This window comes from Podarcis melisellensis (assembly GCF_964234715.1).
Source record: "Podarcis melisellensis genome assembly, chromosome: 7".
Lineage (NCBI taxonomy): Eukaryota > Metazoa > Chordata > Lepidosauria > Squamata > Lacertidae > Podarcis > Podarcis melisellensis.
The window spans coordinates 5034295-5059450 of record NC_138539.1 but is presented as its reverse complement, the minus strand read 5'-3'; the positions used below and the strand labels follow the sequence as shown (position 1 = coordinate 5059450).

The following is a 25156-nucleotide window of genomic DNA, read 5'->3' as shown; positions in this document are numbered from 1 at the left end:
TAAACACAGCAAGGCAGGAAGCGTGTTGCTGCGGCAAAGAGCCGAAGGGAAATGCTGACCTTATATCCCTTCCCAGCTCTTGCCACCAGGTGCTGTGAGTTACCAATCGGCCTCACCTTGCCTCTTCAGAACAAACTTAGGAAGGCCCCAGTCCTGAAAAGTCCTATTGGTCACAGGACCTGGCTCCTGCACGCACGCCTGACAGATAGTCCACCACTTCCTGAAAGAGTCAAGGAATCTCCAATAATAATAATAATAATAATAAAACGGGTGTGGAAGCCTCACCATTTGTTGATGGAGCCCAGCATTAAGAACATCAATAGAACCTTGTTGGATCAAGTGAAAGGGAAACCATCTAGACCAGTGGCCAACTGGGAGAATGTAGAAAGAAGAAGGACCTGAACACAACAGCACTATCACCACTACTTAGAGCAACAACTCTCCAACCTAGCAGGCAGAGAGATCTTTCCCAGGTGATTCTACCTGAGATACCTGCTGCTGAAGATGTCAGGGGCTGAAAGAAAGGAGACCCTGAAACAAAACAGGTGATCTGTCCCTGAAATGTGGGCAAATTTTCTGAAACATCTCCCTCCTGGGGAAGCGGTGCCATTCCAAATACTGGCAGCGCTGACCAAGATGGTGTGAGAGTACAAGGAAGCTCCTGATTATTTATGTTTGTATACGAGCGTTGCCTTTGCATTTGAGCTGCGGGTGCTGATGGTGGTGGTGGGGATTTACAAGGAAAGTCAGAAACATGTTGAGGAGATGATAGTGATGTATGTACAATTCTATACAGCAGAGCTCATAAGAAGGTAAGAAGTGCCTGCTGGAGATCATCCTGGTCTCACAGTGGCTAACCAAGATGCCTGCGGGAAGCCTGTAAGCAGGACCTCAGAAGAAGATCCCACTCCTCTCCTGTGGTTTCCAGCACTGATGCCTCCAATTGTAGAGGCAGAACATAGCCATACCAGCTAGTAGCCATAGATAGCCAGTGTGGTGTAGTGGTTTAGAGTGGTGGACTCGTAATCTGGTGAACTGGGTTCGCTTCCCCGCTCCTCCACATGCAGCTGCTGGGTGATCTTGGGCTAGTCAGGCTTCTCTGAAGTCTCTCAGCCTCACTCACCTCACAGAGTGTTTGTTGTGGGGGAGGAAGGGAAAGGAGAATGTTAGCCGCTTTGAGACTCCTTAGGGTAGTGATATGATGGCCTGGGACTTGGGCTTGGACTCGGAACCAGAGGAGTCTCAGTCCACACTGGATCCTCTGTCTCAGGCATAATCTGAACCAAGTCTGGGGCCTGATCTTGAAGAGTCCCAGTCTGCACAGGTTCCCCTGCAACAAGCACCAGCTGGGCCGAGTCAGGGGCCTGAGCCTGCCCTGGCTCCAGATGCGGGCATGAGCTCGTTGCCTTCACCTGGGCCATCACTTACAGCTGCTCCACTAACAGTTGGGTCAGGGGAGACTGAGGAGGCCCCTGGGTCTAGTAACCCACCGATGTCTCCCGAGCTGCAGAGACTGAGGTCTGAGAGAAGGAGAGACCTGAGTATTCGCAGGAGGAGTGCTCACCTTTGGGCGAGACAGGGAGGTGAATCAGCGGGGGATCAGGACCGGCTGCTACCCCAACAAAGATAAAAGGCTGTCGGACCCCACCCCAGGTTGCAGGAGCAACATTGCTATATGCTAGATCCTGCCCGTCCTTGCCTGGTTTCCTGCCTCGTGTCCTGCCTTGGCCCTGTCGGACTGACTCACAGCGGAACCTTTGGATTCTGGACCGGTCCTGGACTGTGTTTCATGGGTTACCCCTGGGCCAAGCACACCTGCAAGCAGGACCTCAGAAGAAGATCCCACTCCTCTCCTGCGGTTTCCAGCAATTTTGTCTTCAGGAGTGCTGAGGCCTCCAACTGTAGAGGCAGAACATAGCCATCTCTGCTAGTAGCCATAGATAGCTCTCTCCCAAGTTGGTGACCATCTTTGCCACCCCTGGGAATGAGTTCCATAGTTCAACTAGGACCTCATTAAAAAGAACTTTCCTTTCTCTGTCCTAATATTTCCACATCCATCTGCATTGGGTGCCCATGAGTTGTAGTGTTACAAGAGAGCTTTATAAATTTCTGCACTGCCACCGCTTGCTCACCTTTCCTCTAAACTAAAAAGTCCAAAATGTCCCCAAAGCTCAAGGCAGTTAACAACAAAGCAAAGGCAGCTAGGCAACATTTTTTAAATGTATATATAAAAGCTGAGAGTAAAAAGAGTAGTAAAACCACTTGTGTTGTGATTTTCAGTACAAAAGTGGCATTTTAGGGAACAGGCCCCAAGAAACTGAAATTGCATAAAACACGACACAGCAACAACACCAGCAAGGCCAGTGACTGGCTGGCTGGCTGGCTCTATGTTACAGATTCCTGTTTAAATTAAAATCACGGTGCAGACCAAGTATATAAACTCATAATCTTTATGCCTAATGGCTGCTGATTAAGCACTAACATTTTTTTTTTTAATGGTACTGCTTTTCTGTTGGCAAGATCCCTGAGCTGAATTTTCACCACACCAATAGGCACTTTCACAGTCCAAATTAGCTTCCAAGCAGAACTGTATCGGACTATTTCCCAAACCCCTAATGGTTGAGGATTTCTCAGTGTAGCAGGATTCCCCCAAAGGACTGCACACACATTCAATATTCCTCCACATTTCCAAAAATCCCATGAGGGCTGAGGCACTGAACTCTCAGAGGCTTTCCCCACAATGACAGTGACTGACCTCGATCTGCTGGATGGCTTCTTCTCGCTGGCGGATGACCTCCAGGTCCTCCTCTGTGATTTCGGAGAGCAGGGCATGCTCCTGGTTCTGCTCCGTCCACAGGCTGTCTCCGCCGTTGAAGATCTTTTCGTCATCCGCCAGGTTGGAGAAAGGGGTCTTGGGACTTTGCTGAAGTGGAGAAAACATAGCAGAATTTAGAACCAGTGGACTGAGATCCCTGCATTGCAGTGGGTTGGATGGGATTGGGCCCTTCCAACTCGGCAATTCTATGATTCTATGACTCCCAAAGGAGGATCATGTAAGAGAGGAAAACATTACTCCACAATAAGAAGCTTGACACAGCAAAACAACAACAACCAGTTGGACATAGGCAGTTGCCTTATACTGAGTCCCCATGCTGCTCAATATTGTCTACACTGACTGGCAGCCCCTATATTCTCACAGCACCTTCAAGTCCCTCATATCCTCTCTGTCCCTCTGTGTCCCTCTGCCCTGATTTACTCAAACCTCTGCTGTTTAAAAGTTGCCTTCTCTGTTGTTCCCTTCCCCTGCTCTGACTTCATGCAAATCCAGGACTGCGATCAGGCACTACAAATCGCCCAATAGGGGCCGCGTGATGACAGCATTCCATTTCTATTTATATAGGAAGATCTATCTAGCTATGGGCTATATCCAATGGTGGCCATTACTGCCTCCTGTGGGAGCTAGTTCCATAGTTGAACTAAGCACTGCATGAAAAAGTACTTTCCGCCACTTTCTTACACTATCTCATCCTTGCTAGAGATGCCAAAGTTCTTCTCCGGATTCAGGCATTGCTATGAGCTTGTGTGGGACAGCGATGGCAAAAGCCAGCCTCTTGATGGAGGAGAAAGATTTAAAACCCCCCAAATCCTTCTCTGTCCTGGAATAAAATCCTGACAAACTCCCCCATACTTTGCGAGGTGGCTGTGGAGAGGCAGAATTTTGTTCCCATCCTTCTTTCCACTCCTCCCCCCTCCCCAGATATCAACACAGAAATACATCTTTTTTTTTCCTGTAAGGAAAGGGGATCTCTGTGATTCAAATGGATGTTGGCGATTAGAGAACAGTGACTTGCTTAAGACATTTTAATAAGTCCATGCTTTAGGCGAGATGTGAACTAGGGATTTCATAACTAGCTCACAACCACTGCATCAGTAACTACAGCAGACCCTCAGTTATTAAATATGTCATGTACGGAGATCTATACATTTGGGGGAAAATATATATCAAAGCGTTAGTAGAAAATGAACCTCACCAGTACTTGGAAGAGAACCAACAAATTAACAGAGTTTACAAATCCAAATGCTGGAAAATTGAATCACTCCTTAAAGGGGCAGACTGTGTAATTAAAACGCGGCAATTTGATACATTTCTGCCCTTCAACATATATTAGCTCAAAGCACTGAGATATGTATGTGAAGCTATGCATTTATAAACCTTCGGTTCCGCTGATATTGTAAACATTAATTATATATGTACTAATAATTATGTAGGTTTCAATACTGATATTTCCCCCAGCATAATAGTCATCTGGGTGCCACAGTTCACAGGGGATCGGATTTTCTATTAATGGAGCCAATGCATATTTAAAATTAGTTATTACATTAGCAGGCTATTGCTCCTCTACTCCATATGAGGTTTAAATTAACAAACATCTACCCACAGGCTTGATTCCCAAGGAAAGCAGAGGTTGCAGGGGGAGAACGAACATAGAAAAGGAGAAAACAAATTCAAGGTGGATATATTTTAAAATGGGATTTACTGTAGTTGCTGCTTGAAGGACATAAATAGCAGAGCCTCCTGCAGAAGGCCTATGGCTCATTGTGTCTTGCATCCCATTCTCACAGGACTAACCAGATACCTAATGAGGAACCTGCAAGCTGGACCAGAACATAGGAGCACCCTCCCCTCTTGAGATTGCCAGCAACTGGTACCCAGAAACATCATTGTCGTAAGAACCTAAGAAGAGCTTGCTGGATCAAGGCAAGGTCTCATCTCCTACAGCCTCCTGAAGCTGAGGCTCCAATACGACTAAACAACAACTGCCGGAATAGCAGCTACATTTTGCTTGCCTAGCTGCGATGCAGCCAAACAGTCTGCTTGGTTTCATTAGACTGGCTAATTCCTGCCCAGCTCGCCTTTCCTGAAACCAAGACACGCTGCTGTCGCCGGGAGAGTCTTCTGCTGCAAGGCACTGAACAGAAGCCCAAAGCAATTACAGGAGGAGAAGGTCCAAGGCAGCAGCAGAACATTTGGCCGGGGACTCTGAAGACTTTTCCAGATGAGATCTGGAGTGTGATTACTGTTTTCGCGTTATCTTTCAGGCAGAAGGAGGGAGAGGTGATGGGAAGCTTAGGTTCTTAAGATCCAAGAATAACAGCCCATTACTTTTGACTCCACCTTTCCATTCCTGGTGTGGCCTATTTGATGGGTTTGGTGAATGTGCCTTATTTCATAGAACTGAAGAATTGTAGAGGTGGAATGGACCCCCCCAAGGGTCATCTAGTCCAGCCCCCTGCAATGCAGGAATCACGACTAAAGACTCCCTGACAACTGGCCATTCAACCTCTGTTGAATAACCTCCAATGAAGGAGAGTCCACCTTCTGCAGCAGTCTGTTCCAGAGCAGAACAGCTCTTACTTTCAGAAAGTTATTCCTTAATTACTTTCAGTCAGAATTTGTAATGCAGAATTTGAATATGTTCGTTTCACGAGCATATGCATTTTAATGCACACTTTACTCTTGTAGATGCATTTCTGCAACTGCTACTTGGCTGCAGCACAAAACTCAGGGAAGTGCAGATTTTGGTTTGTGTAGCAAAGTGTGAATGGATTTGGGGTTTTGCCCCATCCCTAGTCCACATGAATAAGGAGTAAGGAGCTTAATATCTGGAAGGGGTTGCCTTACCTTCCTCTTACACTTGAATAAACTGGTGGATGAAGGCTGAAGTTGTAGAGAGGAAAAGGATCTTGGAGACATGGACAGCATTAAGAATACCTTAGTTGCAACCAAACATCTGCTTCCACCATAGTTTGATAAAACAAGGTTCCAGGGATGTTTATCAGGCTACTTGATGCATCATGTTTGGGGAAAAAGATGGATCAGCAGTGGTTGTGTTCAAATCCTGTTTTCCATTTTTACAAAGCCCAGCTGCTGTGAGAACAGGATGCTGGACTAGATGGGTCATTGGCCTCATCCAGCAGATTCTTCTTACATTCTTATGAACAGTTAAATCCAGGTAACTCGCAGGTTAAGACAACATCTTAAAAAACAGAGACATCACCTTGCCGACAAAGATCCGTATAGTGATGGTTTTCCCAGTAGTGATGTATGGAAGTGAGAGCTGGACCATAAAGAAGGCTGATCGCTGGAGAATGGATCCTTTTGAATTATGGTGATGGAGGAGACACTTGAGAGTCCCATGGACTGCAAGAAGATCAAACCTATCCATTCTGAAGGAAATCAGCCCTGAGTGCTCACTGGAAGGACAGAGCCTGAAGCTGAGGCTCCAAGACTTTGGCCACCTCATGCGAAGAGAAGACTCCCTGGAAAAGACCCTGATGTTGGGAAAGATGGAAGGCACAAGGAGAAGGGGACGACAGAGGACGAGATGGTTGGACAGTGTTCTCCAAGCTACGAACATGAGTTTGATCAAACAGCGGGAGGCAGTGGAAGACAGGAGTGCCTGGTGTGCTCTGGTCCATGGGGTCACGAAGAGTCGGACATGACTAAACAACAACAACTCATAGTTGGGCAACCTGTGGCCCTCAGTCCATTTCATGTGGCCCTTGGGCAAATCCCTGTCAATGGCAAGGAGGGGGAAGGGGTAGAAGTGCCATGGGGGGGGGGAGAAAGCAAGAAGTCAGAAAGCAAGAGAAAGGCGTGGCAGAGAAAAAGAGCAGAGAGAAGGGGTAAGGGGAGAAAGAGAGAGATAGGGCTGGTGGAAAGGAGGAGGGCATGAATAAAGAAGAAAGGAAGTGGCCTGTCTCACCTTTGGCTCCGAAATCACCTTCCCCAAATGTATCTCCCTAACAGAATAGCATTGAGTGAAAACAGCCCTTGACAGATAAGAAGGTTAAGCAACTCTGAGATAATTGCTCCCTCTCTCTTCCATAGATCATGAATGGGGGAACAGAGCTCTTTTTACAAGCACTGGAAGGTTAAGGGGGATAAAGAAGAAAAAGCCCTACAGCTATTTATTAGTTTCAGTTTACAGGGCTTGGAGAAATCTGCAGGAAGAACAAAGCATCTCCCTGTGTTCTCAGCAGCCACAGCGAACAATTGCAGCTTATCCTGCGAGTTAAACTTGTAGCTTAGAAAAGTATCCTGGAATTGCAAGGAATGGGGAGAAACAGACACAGAAAACCTCCTCTCTCCCTCCCTCCACAAAACTGCCTCCCACCTCTGCTTGTTAGCTCCACTGAGGAGACCTTGCCTCTACATTTTCATTTGCTTCCTTGCACCATGTCTCTAGTCCCTAGCGTTGACCGCTCTGTGCTCGAGTCTGCACAAATTCATTAAGCAGCCAGCATTAGATGTGAAGGAGGAGCGAACCCTTTGCAGCAGGAGAGATGGGAATGGGGTTCTGAGAACAGAAGGAGTCCCCACTGTCTTTTGATAGCTGCCAGTCTCTCTCTTTCAACAAACACAGGTCAAGCCCCCAGGTTGGCAGAAACCCGGAATGAAATGCTCAGATCTGTCTCACTTCATGCCACGCAGAGCGTAATTTGTCTTAGTTGGGTCTGACTTCACTGCAATGAATGCTGAAAACTAATGGGGATATGGATTGTGGTGTTGGGGGATAGGATCCTCTAAAAGCAGGGGGAGTAAATATGATGCCCCCCAGATTTTGCTGAAGGACAGCTCCCATCATCCCTGACTGATCCCATGCTGGTTGATGAGAGCTGCAGTCTAGAAACTCCTGGAGGGCATCATGTTGGCAGCACAGCCAAACCTTTCATACCAAGTGGGTTGCAAGTGTGCTTTTTCACTGCCTTGTTGCAGGGGCAGGGAGCGAGGCCCAAATCTGATGTCCCAGCCCACCTGCTGCCTTCCCAAAGCCAGCTAAACTAGCACCAGGATTTGAGAAGGAGGCACGATGCTCTGGCAGGGTCCTAGAACATGGATAGGCAAGCTAAGGCCCGGAGGCCAGATCCGGCCCAAGCACCTTCTCAATCTTGCCCGCGAACGGTCCAGGAATCAGCGTGGTTTTACATGAGTAGAATGTGTCCTTTTATTTAAAATGCATCTCTGGGTTATTTGTGGGGCACAGGAATTCGTTCTTTGCCCCCCCAAAAATATAGTCTGGCCCCCTCACAAGGTCTGAGGGACAGTGGACTGCCCCCCTTATGAAAAAGTTTGCTGACCCCTATCCTAGAACCTTTCCACCTCCTTCCCAAAGCTGGAAAAGTGCTAACTAGGCTTCAGGAAGGAGTCGTGAGGGCTCTAGGACCTTGCCAGAGCCCGGTGCCTCGCTTACCTGGCTTTGCCTGAGCATCAAATGTCACAGAGAGCCACCCAAAAAAGGACTGCAAGTTGGACTATGGGTTTATTCTAAGGTGATGCATGAACAGAGCTGCACTAGTTCTAAATGTGCATTATTTTTCGTTCTACTTTAGGCTAAATTCAGTAGGGAGTTCTCACCACTAGTAGGGATTTGGTTTTCTCTGCTTCGGGGACCAGAGCTGAAGAGTCAAGGCAACATGTTTGCACACCAAAAGGTCCCAGGTTCAATCCCCGACATCTCCATTTTGAAAGGTGAGCAAAGCAATACCGTGCCTTATGGGAAAAAGCAAAAACACCTGACTTGCTAGAAAGAAGCTAACTTTACTTTCCCCTGATGCATTTATTAATGTTTTATCAAAGTTGCTGCAGTTTTCCCTTGCCGGATTCTTATGAAAAGGGTGGCCGATAAATATTTAAATAAAATAAAGACAGTGAAAAATAAATAAATCAATAAAGAAAAATAGCCAAAGGGGATGTGTGCATTGATATGAGTATTCATTGATTGCTTTGACTGTTAGTCTCAAACAGCTGGATAGGCTGCATATCCATTTTTAAACAAGCCAATGGCCCAGAGCTTTCTTGTTCTCTCCTGGCTTCCCATCAAAGTCTCTTTGGAATACTTCCCTGTCTCTCCTCTGTTATCTATGCCTCCCCTCCTTCACAACTTCTCGTTGCCGAAAATAATCTGCTTTCTAAAAGAAAGCAAAATAATCAAATATGGTTCACGCTAAAGCATGAAAATTCAGGAGGTGTGCAGCAAAATAGGCATGGATGAACACATTTTTCCCCCTTATTGATGTGGCTCCTTAATTCTGGATGCAGATGGGCTTGTCTTTGTGCATAATTTGCTTTCTCACACTCTCTTTTTGCTTTGCATATTGCTCAGAGGGTTTCATAACAACAAATAGCCCTACTGGAAGTCAAAGAATTGGCTCCCGTTGGCAATTTCTGGCACTTCACTTTGGACTGATGCTGACTAGCATTTAAGTCAGGTTCACTGAAACTGTTAACTGGAATGAAGGATTTCCGTGCATTGCAAAGCACACATCTGAAGGGTGAATCAGAGGCTAAGAGGAATCAGAAGACAGTCTTAGGGTGGAGAGAGGGGTCCAGACTTATCCTCTATTTCATCCCAGGGGAAATGATTCTGCAAACAGTGCCTCGGGGTCTCTTGTGGGTCAGTTTGGCAGTTTAGACAAAATTAACTGGAGAAGCTGCTACAGATATTTTTTCCAGAATCCCTTTCGGACTCCTCAATCGTGTCGGGGTGTGTGTGTGTGTGTGTGTGCTATTCCAGCTACAAATTCCTCTCTGCACACTGGGCTTTCCTGGAAGATTGGGGGTCCTCAGAAACGGGTTTGCCCAACCAACTTCAGAGAGGGGGACTGTCCTTGTTTGCGTGAACCTCTTTGGCTTTATCTTCTTTTAAATAAGATGCACTGGGGGCTCCCAACTTGGGCTACATTCCTAATTGTGTCTACTGAGAAACAAGCCCAAATGAAGTCAACGAGGCTTACTCATTTCCCTTTTCATAAGATGTAGCGATGGGTGCCAACATTGATGGCTTTAAAAGAGGGTCCGGCAAATTTGTGGAGGACAAGGTTGTCAGTGGTTACTAACCAAGGAGGCTGGGTTCTATCTCCCTTGCTAGGAACCACAGGAGAGGAGTGTGGCTGTTGCACCCTGGTCCTGTGTTCAGGCTTCCCATGGGCATCTGTTTGGCCACTGTGAGGTTGTTGTTGTTGTTTAGTCGTTTAGTCATGTCCGACTCTTTGTGACCCCATGGACCAGAGCACGCCAGGCACTTCTGTCTTCCACTGCCTCCCGCAGTTTGGTCAAACTCATGCTGGTAGCTTTGCGGTCTTTTCCAGGGAGTCTTCTCTTCTCATGAGGTGGCCAAAGTATTGGAGCCTCAGCTTCAGGATCTGTCTTTCCAGTGAGCACTCAGGGCTGATTTCCTTGAGAATGGATAGGTTTGATCTTCTTGCAGTCCATGGGACTCTCAAGAGTCTCCTCCAGCACCAGAATTCAAAAGCATCAATTCTTCGGCGATCAGCCTTCTTGATGGTCCAGCTCTCACTTCCATACATCACTACTGGGAAAACCATAGCTTTAAATATACGGACCTTTGCCACTGTGAGGACAGGATGCTAAATTAGACAGCCCTCTCCAGCTTATTTTATCCATTCTTATTTTAACTAATCAATCACTCAATCAAATTGCATTTCTATGAACATGCCAGCCCCCTTGGCCACGGCCCTGCCTGGGGACGCAGACAAGTGTCCAGCGACCCACTTCCGGTGGAGCTGTGGGCACACTAATGCATCAGCAGAGTAACAGCAAGAAGTGAGGCTGTGGAGGCACTGGCATAATAATAATAATAATAATAATAATAATAATAATAATAATAATTTATTATTTATACCCCGCCCATCTGGCTGGGCCTCCCCAGCCACTCTGGGCGGCTTCCATAAAAACCAAAAATACAGTAAAATCACACGTTAAAAACTTCCCTGAACAGGGCTGCCTTAAGATGTCTTCTTAAGGAAGCGAAAGCTTCCTTTATTTACAAATCAAAACAACAAACATGGCTAGTGTGAGCAGCAGCTTCACACATCTGCTCTGTCCGAAAAAAATGAACAAAGAGAGAGTACAAAAGCACATAGGAGTGTGGGAACAGAACTAGACATTGTACTTCCATCCTATCACAGACAGTGGATCACGAGATCCAATAGCAATGGAGAATGAAAATGCTAACACCCTCCTCCTTTTCATGACATCATAGACTTTAGCACATTTGCAGCCTATTTCCATACAGACGCAGTTGTTCTTTGTTAACAACCTTTGACAACAAATCAGCAGGTATTTCTTTACCTGGAATGTAGGACACGTTGTTGAGTCCTCTTGGGATACAATCCCTTGCATGACATAACTTTATCTGCAAGTATTTGGTTCTTTGCTTACATCCTTCAGAATTAAGCAAAGCTAACAACCTAGCAGTTCGAAAGCACCTTCGGGTGCAAGTAGATAAATAGGGACCGCTTACCAGCAGGAAGGTAAACGGCGTTTCCGTGTGCAGCTCTGGCTCGCCAGAGCAGCGATGTCACGCTGGCCACGTGACCCGGAAGTGTCTCCGGACAGCGCTGGCCCCTGGCCTCTTGAGTGAGATGGGCGCACAACCCCAGAGTCTGTCAAGACTGGCCCGTACGGGCAGGGGTACCTTTACCTTTACCTTTACTTTTAAGCATGACTAGTTGTCCTGATAACCCTGTATAGCAATGGAGAATGAAAATACTAACATTCTCTACCAAGGTGGTGGATGCATTTCCCCCCTTTCTCCTTCAAAACAATCCTGTGAGGGTGGTTAGGTGAGGAGAAGACAGCAACTGGCCAAAGGTGAGCTTCACGATGCCCAAGTGGTGATTTGAACCCTGCTTCCCTAGCTTCAAGTTCAAAACTTGAACCACTACACCATACCAGACCTCTCGTGGGATGTTCTTCTGGGACACTGCCAGAGGGAAGAAGGTTGGTTTTTACCTTGTTTTGCTTCCTGGTCAGCAATCAGCTTGCCTCCATTGGAGTTCAAGGGAGCTGCCCAGGAGAGCAGAATGCTAGCAGTTCAGGGAAAGACAGGGAAACACCAGCTAGCTTAGGGATTCTTTATTAAGGAAGCAGAACAGAGAACATACGGAGACCTCTGAGATATGCTCCACCTAGGTGAAGCAGTTGTTCAGACTGTCTTGTACCCCCATTCTCTCTGTGTCAGGCTGCTCCCCCTGTCTACAGAGAGCCCCAAGGGGCCCTCTATGTTTCTTCCTGGCTCTCCGCTCTGTGATGTACACCAGATGCCTTGTTCTGGGAGTTTGGGGTTGGGACTTGCAGGCTGTCAGCAGAAAAGCTGCCAGGCTGGCTCTGTGGCAAAGCTGCTGATTCCTGGGTTTTTCCCCCCTGTGTATTGGGGCACCTACTGTTTCCTCCTCTTCCTCCAAGCTCCCAGTTCTCCTGTACTTCCCAGCTCTTCCCCTCCTCTGGGGTGATTCCTGTTGTCCACCACCAGGACCCAGGATCTAAATCCTCTCCCCCTGTGCTTTCCCTGGGGGGCTCTTGGTCAGCCTTCTTCCACAACCCCTCTTCATCCAGCCAGTCCCTGACACTTGATGGGATGGCTGCTGCAATCAAGGCCATTTTTAGGCAGCAATGGCCATGCTGGCACAGTGCTGTTGTGCCTCCAGCAAATTCTCCAGCATCTTCCTTAAAAGAGATCCTTGCCTGTGTCTATTTAGAGCTCTGTGCTTCCCTCCCCTTCTCAACTGATGGCTTTATCTACAATGCCAACAGATGGTCCTACGGCAACATGAGTGAAGGAGGATAATAATAAAGCAGAGCAGAAGCATAAACATTCCCCTCCTCCCTCTGCAGCCTGATATTATTATTATTATTTTCTTTTAAAAGAGCCTCTTTTATTTAACCAGCAGAAATTTTAATCACAACGTGAACATATGTCATGACAGAGTGAAACTTGCGGTCCTCTAGGGAAACATGCAGCTTCTGCACACCCAGAAAATGACCCAAGTGAATAGTCCCCCAGATCTTTGGTCAATGGGAGCATCGACTGGGATTTAAAACATAAAATAAAATAAAATTGCAGAGCAGCTGATTTTTAAATATTTCCCCAGCTGCCGGAATTATATCCTAATTATTCTTGAGGCTCTGTTGTGTTCCACCTGCCAGCAAACCATTCTGGCTGTCTTAGATGACTGAAAAAAACACAGAGTATCACTCCAGTATGGTCATACCTTGGTTCTCGAGGAGAACACGTTCTGAGAGTCCACATGACTCCCGAAACCATTCAGAAACAAAGGTGTGGCTTCCGATTGGCTACCGGAGTGTCTTGCTGCCAAGCGGAAGCTGCGGAAGCTGCGCTGGATATTTGGCTTCCTAAAATCATTCAAAAACACTCACTTCCAGGTTTCGATCGTTCAGGAGCCAAAGCGTTCAGGAGCCAAGGTACGACTCCACCTACAACATGGTGCAAAGTGACCCCACTTAGAGGTTTATCGCTGTTTCTTTGAAAGTCAACACGCCAAATTGCCATTTCGCAGACATGGTTCCCATGAACCTAAGTTCCTTCCGCGGGTGAGGAATCTTTCCCCTTGGTGCTGCAACCCACAATGTCCCTTCACTGAGGAAGCCTGCAATTTAGCCTCCCTCAATAAAGTCATGATATCATTGGTTTGAACTTCAGAGAGCAGTAAGTCCCCACCGCAGGGGACATCTGCCTTGGGTCAAAAATGAACATTAAGCACTCTCTGTTTATAGGGTATGGAAGAAGCTTGGGGAAGGTTGCCACTCTGGGTTATGATCTGCAGGGTTTTGCATCTTCCTAGAAATGAAAATGGGGAGATAGACAATGGGGGCAAGGAGAAATCAACAGGGTACAAAGTCACCCCACTTGGAGGTTTATGGCTCTTTATTTGAAAGCCAAGACACCAAATCACTATTTCACAGACATGGAGTTGTAGAGGATACCTTGGAGATGTTCCATGGAAATCTCAAAAAATACTTCTTCCTTCTCAATGGCTCTTATTTCTGAGAACAAAAGCAGCGTTTCAACACCCCCGTTCCCCACTGTTGCAGGATCAGGAACACAGGAACCTGACTTATATCAAAAGTCAGGCTTTTCAACATCAACTTCGTTGGACTGGTCATGTTGTACGGATGCCTGATGATCGTCTTCCAAAGCAACTGCTCTATTCCAAACTTTAAAATGGAAAGCGTAATGCTGGTGGTCAACAAAAGAGGTTTAAAGACTCCCTCAAGGCAAATCTTTAAAAATGTAGTATCAACACTGACAACTGGGAAACACTGGCCTGCGAACGCTCCAATTGGAGAACAGCCTTTACCAAAGGTGTCATGGGCTTTGAAGACACTTGAACTCAGGATGAAAGGGAGAAATGTGCTAAGAGGAAGGTACACTTAGCAAATCCACACCGTGATCAACTCCTGCCCGGAAACCAATGTCCCCACTGTGGAAGGATGTGTGGATCCAGAATTGGCCTCCACGGTCACTTACGGACTCATTGTTAAAACCGTGTTTATGGAAGACAATCTTACTTGGTTACGAGGGATCACAGAATATGAAAAAAAAGAAGAAGAGTTTGGATTTGATATCACGCTTTATCACTACCCAAAGGAGTCTCAAAGTGGCTAACATTCTCCTTTCCCTTCCTCCCCCACAACAATCAGTCCGTGAGGTGAGTGGTCTTGAGAGACTTCAAAGAAGTGTGACTAGCTCAAGGTCACCCAGCAGCTGCATGTGGAGGAGTGGAGACTCAAACCCGGTTACCCAGATTACAAGTCCACCGCTCTTAACCACTACACCACACAGAAGAAGAAGGAGGAGACGGAGAAGGAGAAGAAGGTCCATCTGATTCGGTATTTTGGATAGCGACCGGCTCTCCAAGGGTTTAGGGAGGAGCTCTTCCCAGTCCTACCCAGAGATGCCGGAGCTTGAACCAATATCTTTTGAATGCTGCACTACACACCTTCCCACATCAGGATGGACCAGACTGATGTGGAAATGTGGAGAGATTGGAGAGATAGAGACTGGGAATAACAAGAAACTGTGAGAAAGTCCTCAAAAAGGCAGATTCACTGGGGCCTTGCTGGGACGCCTCCCCACTTAGAACACTTGGATGTCAAAGAGAGATGGAGAAGCCCAGATACAAACCAAGCTCCTTTCAATCTTCTCCCTCCCTATCCCACCTAATATACACAACTGAGATTTGTCTTCATCAGCCGTTTCCATATCAGGATACATTGTCATGACCAGTGGCGTAGCATGGGTTGTCAGCACCCGGGGCAAGGCAAGTAATTTGCACCCCCTAACCCGTGGATTTGCGCCCCCTAACCCTAACCCCCAGATGTTGTGCCCGGTGCGGCCGGCCCCCCCTGCACTCCCCACGCTACGCCACTGGTCATGACTATGATGTGTTGCCTTTTATGGGATTTTATATGTAAACTGTTGTACCTTGCCTGGATATCGTATCAAGAGCCTGTGTGGTGTGACAGTTAGAGTGCCAGACTAGGACCTGGAAGATCAGGGTTCAAATATCCACTCGGCCATCATGAAGATCACTGGGGGGGGGGGGTTAACTTCAGGGGCCAGCCTAACGTACCTCACCGGGTAGTGGTGGGGATTAATTGAGGAGGGGGAAAGAAACTCCATGTATGCCACCTTGAGCTCCTTGGAGGGAAAAAAAAGGATATAAACACAACAAACAAATAAATAATCACTAATGTGACATAGAAGTGGACTGCCTGTATTATCCACACAAAAAGAAAACAGGGAAGAAAGGAAGAAAGTTTTGGCAAAGTGACCCTTATTGGGTAGGGGGGACCAACCCCTCTGGGAGGGGATTAGCTACACTGTCATGTCCACCTTTCCATCCCCAATTTGTTTAGACAAGCAGGAGCTACAGAGCAACGCTGGGATTCACTTTCTGACTTTGAAAAATGTGCCCGTCCTATAATTCGTATTGATTATTCCGCTTGGAAGTTGTGTACTGCAGTATAGTTGTCTGTAATCTAAATGCTCTCTTGGGAAACATTGAAATAAGGGTTTATTTGTTGGCACCAGGGGCTCAGGAGATAATTTGAAATCACAATTGGCTTATATTTCACGGGCACGGGGTTATTAAGCTGACCTTATTTCCACTGATAGGTCTCCGCTATGGAGCTTCAGGGGAGATTGCGCTCCTTGATCATGCCCCCCTGGGGGATCTATCCTGATGCCCAGGGCGTCCTAATGCTAAACGCCGGCCTGATCTCAGCTCTAAATGTCCCCATCCTCTGCTTTCGGCCATATTGACGGATATCAAGTCACCCAGTGCTGTAAATAAATTACCCATTCTTCATGTCTATTGTCACCTTGAAGGTATTTATAGAGAGTGCAATCACTTCCCTGCAAAAACCCTCCTCCCAAGGCTACATAAATTTAGCATCTTCATTCTAGCTTCTTATATCTCCTAGCCCTGGAACTGGTGTTATTTTCGCTCGCCCACTTTGAGCATGTTATATCTTCCCTGAACTAACAACGTAAGAAGATGCTTCAGGATCAGGCTAATGGTCCATCGAGTCCTGGGTGTCTCCACACCCAATACCTTCAACTTCCAATACAAGGTCCAACTTGTGACATCCTTTTGCCAACTTTAAAATCACAGAACCTCAAAACTTTGATAGATTCCCCCTGTATCTGTTCAACCTTAGGGTGATGACCCGGACATCAGGGTGTCTGATACATTCTACTAATGTGTGGTTAAAGGGTAGTAATGTACACAGTGATTGATTATTTGATGGAGTTGCAGGAATTTATGTATAGGTCGGGAGGGGTTGCCCCTCCAGGAGATATCGTGCACATGCAGCCCACTACCAAAATCAGCACAATCACTTTTGTGACTTTTGTGATTTGTCCCTACAAAACACTTCATCACAGTTTCTTCCTATCTATTCAAAGGGTCTTTGCTGCACGATACCAAATGTAAGAATTCACTGATAAATGTATCTAAGTACTGGCTCACAGGGAAAACTTCAGAAATTCATATAGACATGTGAGCTCAGCTACTCAGCAGCCCCTCTTCCTGAGTGATAATTCCTGGCATCCTGATACCTGAGTGCCAGACAGGTAGCCATTCCAGAAATAACAAACCCAGATGAAGACAAAAGGGTGTGATTAAATTGGGTGGGAAACAGGGAAATGTAAATATCTCTTTTGTTACACTTGATGGGTGTTTGGTGGAGGGCAAGGGGAACCATGGGGCAGGGTCCAGGATGCTCAGATTACTGCCACTAGACCTCTCCTTTCATGATGTAACCATGATGAATTAGTGATGTATTTTTTGGGGGGTGTAACAAGGGGATTAGCAGCTAATAAAAGTTTGGGTTCTCTTTTGTTCGGGGCTTCCATCTTGTTTCACCTTGTAGCAGGTGGGAGTCCTGTCGCGACAGTCTTCAATAAAGACCAAGCCTAATGACTGCTGTTTTGCTCTGGTATTTGTGGCTGGTGTCCTTGTTTATTGTCCAAGGGAGCCCTCAGATTTTCTCTGTTAACAAAGGAGGACTGAGAGCTACATCAGAGACAAGAACTCTTTCATACTCAAGTTAACCAGGGCTGATTGCTTGCATGAGCTTTCTCCATCCCTGGGTGGAGATGTCCTCCTAATAAATATTTTCTTCAAAACAAAACTTGCTGGGTGAGTAAAGAGGAAAGATGCCCTCACTACTGCATCCTTTGAAGAAAGAGAGACACACACATTCTCAACTGGATGGTGTCAACAGGGCCAGAAATCAGGACCTTCTTGGAGATCTAGCAAAGTAAGGATGGAGAAACAGCAGGCACCTCCAGATGTTGCTGGACTCCAACTCCCACCAGCCCCAGCCAGCATGGCCAATGAACAGGGATGATGGGAGCTGGAGTTCAGCAACACCTGGAGGACCATGGGTTCCCCACCCTGTGCTAACACTTCCCATTTAGTTAACCCATATATCTGCTTTGCCAAAGACTGGGGTGCAACCTTGGGGCACTTAGAAGCAAAAGCGTGGCTGTGATTTTTCTCACAGGTAGGGTTTTCTAAACTGGCATTCATGGTTACTGATGCATCTAACAACTAGGCAATGTTAGGTAAAGATAAAGGGACCACTGACCATTAGGTCCAGTCGTGGCTGACTCTGGGGTTGCGGCGCTCATCTTGCTTTATTGGCTGAGAAATCCTGCATACAGCTTCCAGGTCATGTGGCCAGCATGACTAAGCCGCTTCTGGCAAACCAGAGCAGCGCACAGAAACGCCGTTTACCTTCCCGCCGGAGTGGTACCTATTTATCTACTTGCACTTTGACGTGCTTTCGAACTGCTAGGTTGGCAGGAGCATGGACTGAGCCACGGGAAGCTCACTCTGTTGTGGGGATTCAAACCGCCGACCTTCTGATCGTCAAGTCCTAGGCTCTGTGGTTTAACCCACAGCACCACCTGTGTCCCTTAGGCAATGTTAGACAATGGAAAAAGCAAATGAATACAAGGCATGTTTACTGAGAAGTAAGTTCCACCAAGTTAAACAAAGCTTACTCTCAAGTAAGTGTGCATAGGGCTGTGGTCATGACTGTGAATCATTTCACATTTGAAAGCCAGAAGGGAAGCGGGGGTTACAAAAGGAAAATAAATAGAAGTACATCTTTACCTTGTTACAAAACAAGAGGAAGAGGAGGAAGAAATAATCATAATAATATTGCAATCGCAGAGGGTGAACGTCTGTTAAATTACTATCTGCTGATTCCAGTGTGTAATGTTGTATTGTAAATAGATTCTTTGACATGATTTCATTTGGCATAAGTTGTTCACTTTAAAGTCATTTAAAAAAATGCCTTGGATTGGACTGTTGATCACCTGGCGATTGCTTCCGCTTGGCACCTTGGCTGCTAGGCTTGTCTCAATTCATGCAATCTGTTCCAGCTGTTCCTGAAGATGCAATTTAGCATTTTGCTAGCATTTCCCTCCCTGCTGTTTCATGCTTTTATGATGATTGTTTGACTCATGTTTGACTTGCATTTAGTGGCCTTGAATGCCATCTACGACAGAACATTGGCATACAAACATGCTAATAAGTGTGTATTGGGGGAAAAAAAAGAACTAATTTGGCAACCCTATGCAGCAGGCAGAACCCTTATCACCTTTACAACTGCGGAAACATTACAAAAAAATATAGGCTGGCATCCCTTCTTAACTCAAGCCCAGGCATATAGAAAGCAGCCTTATACCAAGTCAAACCACTGGTTCATCTAGTTCAGGCATGGGCAACCTCGGCGACCCTCCAGATGTTTTGGGACTACAACACCCATGATCCCTAGCTAACAGGACCAGTGGTCAGGGATGATGGGAATTGTAGTCCCAAAACATCTGGAGGTCTGAGTTTGCCCATGCCTGATCTAGTTCAGCATTGTCTACACTAGCTGCAACTCTCCACAGCTCTCCTACCCAGAGATGCTCAGGATTCAACCTGGGACCTTCTACATGCCAAGCATAGACCCTAACACCAAGCTACAAGCCTTCTCCCTCCTAGAATAGTTTGCTCCTGAATCTTTCTCAGGTAAAAATACCAACAACTTATTTTAAGGCATCCTCACTTCCCCCCATTTCCCTCCCCTCTAATCAAACCAAGTTTCATATAGTTGATTGCTACAGAAAACATCCCTAATAAGAACCCACCAAGGGTAGCCTGCCTGCTATTTCCAATTTGCTTCCCAGCTCCAGGTTTAATATGCTGAAAGACGCTTCAATTTTGAAATCGTCTTTTATTGAAAAACTGTTGATGAGCAAAATGCATAATGCTCTCCTATTACTCCCCATCTCGTGCGCATCCCCTGGGCGCCAGAATCATCTTATCTGCGCTCCTTGGCTGTTCCTCCAGCATATTTACATTGTTAGCCTCGCCAAAAAAGAAAAAGAAAAAAGGTATCATTATGTCAATAAGAGCAATTGAAGCATTAATAGGATGGTTACAGGCAGAAATGCAAGAGATTACTTTGTGCGCTGTATATATATATATAAAAAGCAAGGGGAAAACATATGTCACAGGAATCTTCTTAATTGTTCTGTGCTCCTGAATCTTATCTTTGGAAGAGCCCCAACACAAGAGGAGGAGGAGAAAGAGTGAGTTTGGGGAAAAGCAGAATGAGAATGAAGACAGAGGTAGGAGTAGAGATCGTCGTGAACAGGTCCGGATTTAGGTTTGACGAGGCCCTAAGCTACTGAAGGTAATGGGGCCCTCGATATGTCCAGCTGTCACCTTGCCAACAAAGGTCCGTATAGTTAAAGCTATGGTTTTCCCAGTAGTGATGTATGGAAGTGAGAGCTGGATCATAAAGAAGGCTGATCGCCAAAGAATCGATGCTTTTGAATTATGGTGATGGAGGGTCCCATGGACTGCAAGAAGATCAAACCTATACATTCTGAAGGAAATCAGCCCCAAGTGTTCACTGGAAGGACCCTGAAGCTGAGGCTCCAAGACTTTGGCCACCTCATGAGAAGAGAAGACTCCTTGGAAAAGACCCTGATACTGGGAAAGATGGAGGACACAAGGAGAAGGGGACGACAGAGAATGAGATGGTTGGACAGTGTTCTTGAAGCTACCAGCATGAGTTTGACCAAACTGCAGGAGGCAGTGGAAGACAGGAGTGCCTGGCATGCTCTGGTCCATGGGGTCACAAAGAGTTGGACATGTCTAAACGACTAAACAACAACATATGTCCAGCTGTCCTTTGTCAACAACAAATTGTCGCTGTTTTTTGTGTTGAATATACGTTGTGATCTGAACCCAGGATCTTCCATGTTTTCAAAAGAGATCATCTTCTGTTTTAGAGTCCTCCTACCCCAAAATGAAATATGAGCTGCGTCAGCCCCTCCATCTAAATAAGGAATCAGACTGTTTTCTGTGTCTGTTAATGCACAATTACATAACAGGGGATTCCCTCCAAACCACTAAGCTCTGATACTTTGGGAGGCGGGGGAGAGACAGAGAGAGAGAGAAAGGGAGGGAAGGAGGGAGGAGAGACGTTTAAAGAGGAGAGGGGGAAATGAGGCGGGGGCAACCAGGAGAGAATGTGATTCCCTGATTGTAGTGGATATTTTCCCTTCTGCACATTTCTCTTGGCTACAGTTAATTGGAATTCAAATGATGTCCAGGGAGCTCTCGAGAGGTTGGGGAACTTTACCTCTGGCGAGATTCCGTTTTAAGAAGTTAAACGGTGATTAAAGGGGAATCTGTGCAAACTTAGATCTTTCTCCGGTGGGTTTATGCCAGGGGCGGGGTGCTTTGGGAGTTGGAGAGCTAGAAATGAAGGCGAGGGGAATGAGCAGCAGGAGGAAATGGTAATGAAGCATTAAAAGGAACAAGGCAGGAGAAGGCAGCAGCAGCAGTGGGGAATCTAGGCACCCAAACATGCGGAGTGATTTACAGTTCTTGAGTCCTGAATGTGAGAGGTCGGTGTCTACAAAGGTGGGATAATAATAATAATTTATTTTGACCTCGCCCATCTGGCTGGGTTTCCCCAGCCACTCTGGGCGGCTTCCAACAGAACATTAAAAACAGAATAAAACTTCAAACTTCACTAAACAGGGCTGCCTTCAGAGGTCTTCTGAAAGTCGGGTAGTTATTTCCTTGACATCTGATGGGACGGATTCGGCTCTGCAGGGCCACAGGCCTGACCATCTCTTTTCAGACCATGACTATATGGTTTGGCAATGCACAGGGAACCTGCAGACTTTCTGATGCTGTTGAATTGCAGCTCCCTCCCATCACTCTCCAACCAGCATGGCCAAGGACTAGGGATAATGGGAACTGTCGTCCACACACACACACACCCCAAGAGCTGTGGCTTCCCCCACTCTCCTTCCTCAGAGGCTTCGAAGAAGAGGTTGGGTGACCATCTGCCGGGATCCTTTAGCTGTGATCCTTGCATTTCTGGGGGTTAGATAACCCTTCCATCTCTGTGATTGCATCTGGCTGTGTCCATGCCCTTTTTCTGAGGCCGGTATGTTCCCTTCTGTGGCCTAAGGGGTTACCTTAGCTACAAGAAGCCAAGTTACAGGGAACCAGGCAGAGGGCCTTCTTGGTAGTGGCACCCGCCCTGTGGAACGCCCTCCCACCAGATGTCAAAGGGAAAAACAACTGCCAGACTTTTAGAAGACATCTGAAGGCAGCCCTGTTTAGGGAAGCTTTTAATGTTTGACAGGCTATTGTATTTTAATATTCTGTTGGAAGCCGCCCAGAGTGGCTGGGAAAACTCAGCCAGATGGGCGGGGATCAATAATAAATTATTATTATTATTATTATTATTATTATTATTATTATTATTATTACTACCTCCTTTCAGAATTTTTTTTTCTGGGGTGGAAGAAGCAAGTGGAAGAGACAGGAGGGGAAGCAGGCCTGGCAGCGCTCACCTTTAATCATGTTACAAATGCCATCGCCAAAGAAGGTTTAGGAGAATGCAATTTCCCTCCCCTTCCATAATCCATCTCTGTGGGTATTAAAATAATGCTGCATTTCACATCAAAATGAGATGACAGGCCGGATGAGGCTTCCCATTTATTTCTCTGGTAACCGTGTGACCTCTTTTGGCAGGGGGAAAGCCTTGATTTAAAGCCGTCGCAGAGGCAGCTTTGGTTGAGAGACGGGGAAGAGGAGAGTTCACGTGGATTGCGCAGAGAATCGCAGTCACTCAGTCACCACCTCTCCCTTCGCCACCCCTCCAGCAAATCCACAATTGCTCTGTGTGAAGACAGAAGCACACCACACATTGCAATCATCGTCTGCAGGACAAGCACAGCAATGTCAGCACAGCCCTAACCGATGGCACCCGATTCCTCCCTGGTGTGGCACTCAGTTCCTAAAATCCTGTGCCCCTGGCATTTTCTGCACTATGGAACACCCTTAAGCAGGTAAGATTAACCTACTGGATCACGCCACTGGCCCATCTAGTCCAGCATCCTGTTCTCCTGGTGACTGACCAGATATCTGCCCATGGAAAACCCAGAGACAGGATTCGAGCACAAGAGCGCTCTCCCCTCTTGCGGCTTCCAGCAACTGCTATTCAGAAGCATCACTGCCTCCAATTGTGGAGGCAGAATAGCCACTGATAGCCGTCTCCTCCACGAATCTGTCTCGTCCTCTTTTAAAACCATCTACATTGGTGACCATCGCTGCCTCCAGTGGGAGGGAGTTCCGCAGTTTAAACTATGCACTGCGTGAAGAAGGACTTTCTTTCACCTGTCCGGAAACATTCAAAGTTTAGCTTTGCCGGATGTCAACAAGATATGCTGCTAGGATTTTAGAGGTGGTGGGTACCCCAAGATATGGGGTCCTCTTTAATGAGGGTCCTGGTTGTGCACGGACCCCTAAGGCACCCCCGCAGGGAGAGTTTTTGCACGGCATGGCCCTCCTTTCTCTTGGGTATTGTCGGCCAAGTGGTGCCAAAGAAGGACAGAACATTCTTTATGTATGCCACAACAGCAGCAAGAATACTCATCGCGAAGTATTGGAAGACACAAGATCTACCCACCTTGGAAGAATGGCAGATGAAGGTGATAGACTATATGGGACTGGCAGAGATGACGAGCAGAATCCGAAACCAGGGAAGGGAAACAGCAGAAGAGGATCGGAAAAAATTTAAGGACTATCTAAAGAAATACTGCAAAATTAATGAATGTTAGAATGACGCTGGATTAGAAAATATGTGGTTATTAGTGGCAATGGATAAGTTTAAAAGAAAAAGAAAGGTTAAAATTAAGTGAAAAATAAGGAAAGGATTTGCTGAAGAATAATTTGGAAATTGGAATACAGGAAGGGGAGGCAAGAGGAAGTCGGCGAAGTAAGTTATAAGAAAATAAGGGTTGAAATTATATTTGTTTTTTATATTTTTTGTTTGTCATTTTTATTGTATTGTTTTGTTTTGTTTTTGTTGTTATAAAAAACTTTTGAAACTTTAATAAAAAAATTATATATATATATAAAAAAAGAGTTGTTGCACGGCATGGCCCAAGCCTTAACCGTTGCGCCCCGGGATCACGCCAGGCTGTTTGGGCCAATCAGGGCAGTTGGTGTGATTCCTGGGGCCTATAAAAGCAGCAGCACAGCGTAACTGGGGGTACTTGCATTCGTGCTGCCGAACACCTGCCCTCCCTCCCTAATTTTAGGTGCTGCTGCTTTGGCCTTGCTTTGGATTGGGTCGCCTGCTTTGGAGCAGGGGCTGGGTAGGAATTTTTCCATTTGGCAGATTGGATGTGGCCACTTGGTTTTCGCCTACCCCCTTAGCAATCGTCACAACTTTGTAAGGTTTGGCAGTGAGGCATTGGCTTATTGAAGTGTGTGGGAGGGGAGGTGCAGCCATCACCTGCCCCTCCATGAAGAAGGGTATTCCGGTAAAGGAATCTGGGGGTCCTGGATCTCGTCTGAAGTCTGCTTGAGGGGCTAGGGCCATGCCAGGACCCACAGGAACCCCAGGGTGAGCTTCATTGGTCTTCATTGATGTTGCTCCCTCGTTTGGTGTTTACTGTCAGGGAACTGCCATCGGTTCAGGAGGGAGAGAGGAAAAGCTGAATGGATTATAGAGAGCCTCCAGGGAACCTGGGAAGCATCTCCTCTTCTCTTCAATGGAGGAGAGTAAACACGCCTCCAGTGGAGAGGAGCTGCAGGAGTCGGGAGAGGCGAGGCGGTGCCAGGACACCTTGCCTGGGCAAAGTGGGGAGGAGAGGGGTCTTCCATTACCCACGCCCTCCTTGCGCAGAAAGCATCCGCGCAGAGAGGGGAGGTGCAGACTGGGCGTCAAGAAGCTGCTTTGCTGGGGAAAGTTTAGGAACCGCCCACTCACGGATACTGCCAGCGATTGAGTTAGCCATGGGAGAGTGTCGCTCCGGACAGATAAGGTTTATTTTGGCAGCAAAAGCAAGGCTTCACAGCCAAGCAGGGAGATATTTGCCTGCTGCTCTCGAGCAACCCCTTGGAAACATTACATTTACCCTTTCAGACTTCCAGCCAGAGAGGCAGGAATCAAATATAGTCTGTTGCCAATGCCTAAGCCAACAGCGCTCACTTTGCTGTAGTCAATAAAGTTGTGGCCTAAATTTTGCCCAATAACTTAAACTAAAATTATGTGTCAGTGTGAAGTTATTTTCAGGGGAAGAGCCTCAAAGCATAATCATCTAGTCCAGGCACACCCAACTCCCAAGAGACTGCGCTCTACTGCCAGTATTATTATTATTTTAAAAAAAAATACTGGCAGTGATCTACCCTTTGTCGTTGCCAAGAGTTTTTGAGCTTTTTGGGG

General features: G+C 46.6%; 1 protein-coding gene across 1 annotated transcript in view; it reads right to left on the bottom strand.

Moving 5' to 3' along the window:
* Nucleotides 1–25156, bottom strand: part of TSNARE1 (t-SNARE domain containing 1) — a 378827-nt gene that overhangs the window by 140675 nt on the left and 212996 nt on the right. Inside the window, exon 8 of the mRNA XM_081919019.1 lies at nt 2756–2923. Within this exon, the coding sequence (XP_081775145.1) occupies nt 2756–2923 (168 nt within the window). The remainder of the gene's footprint in view (nt 1–2755; nt 2924–25156) is intronic.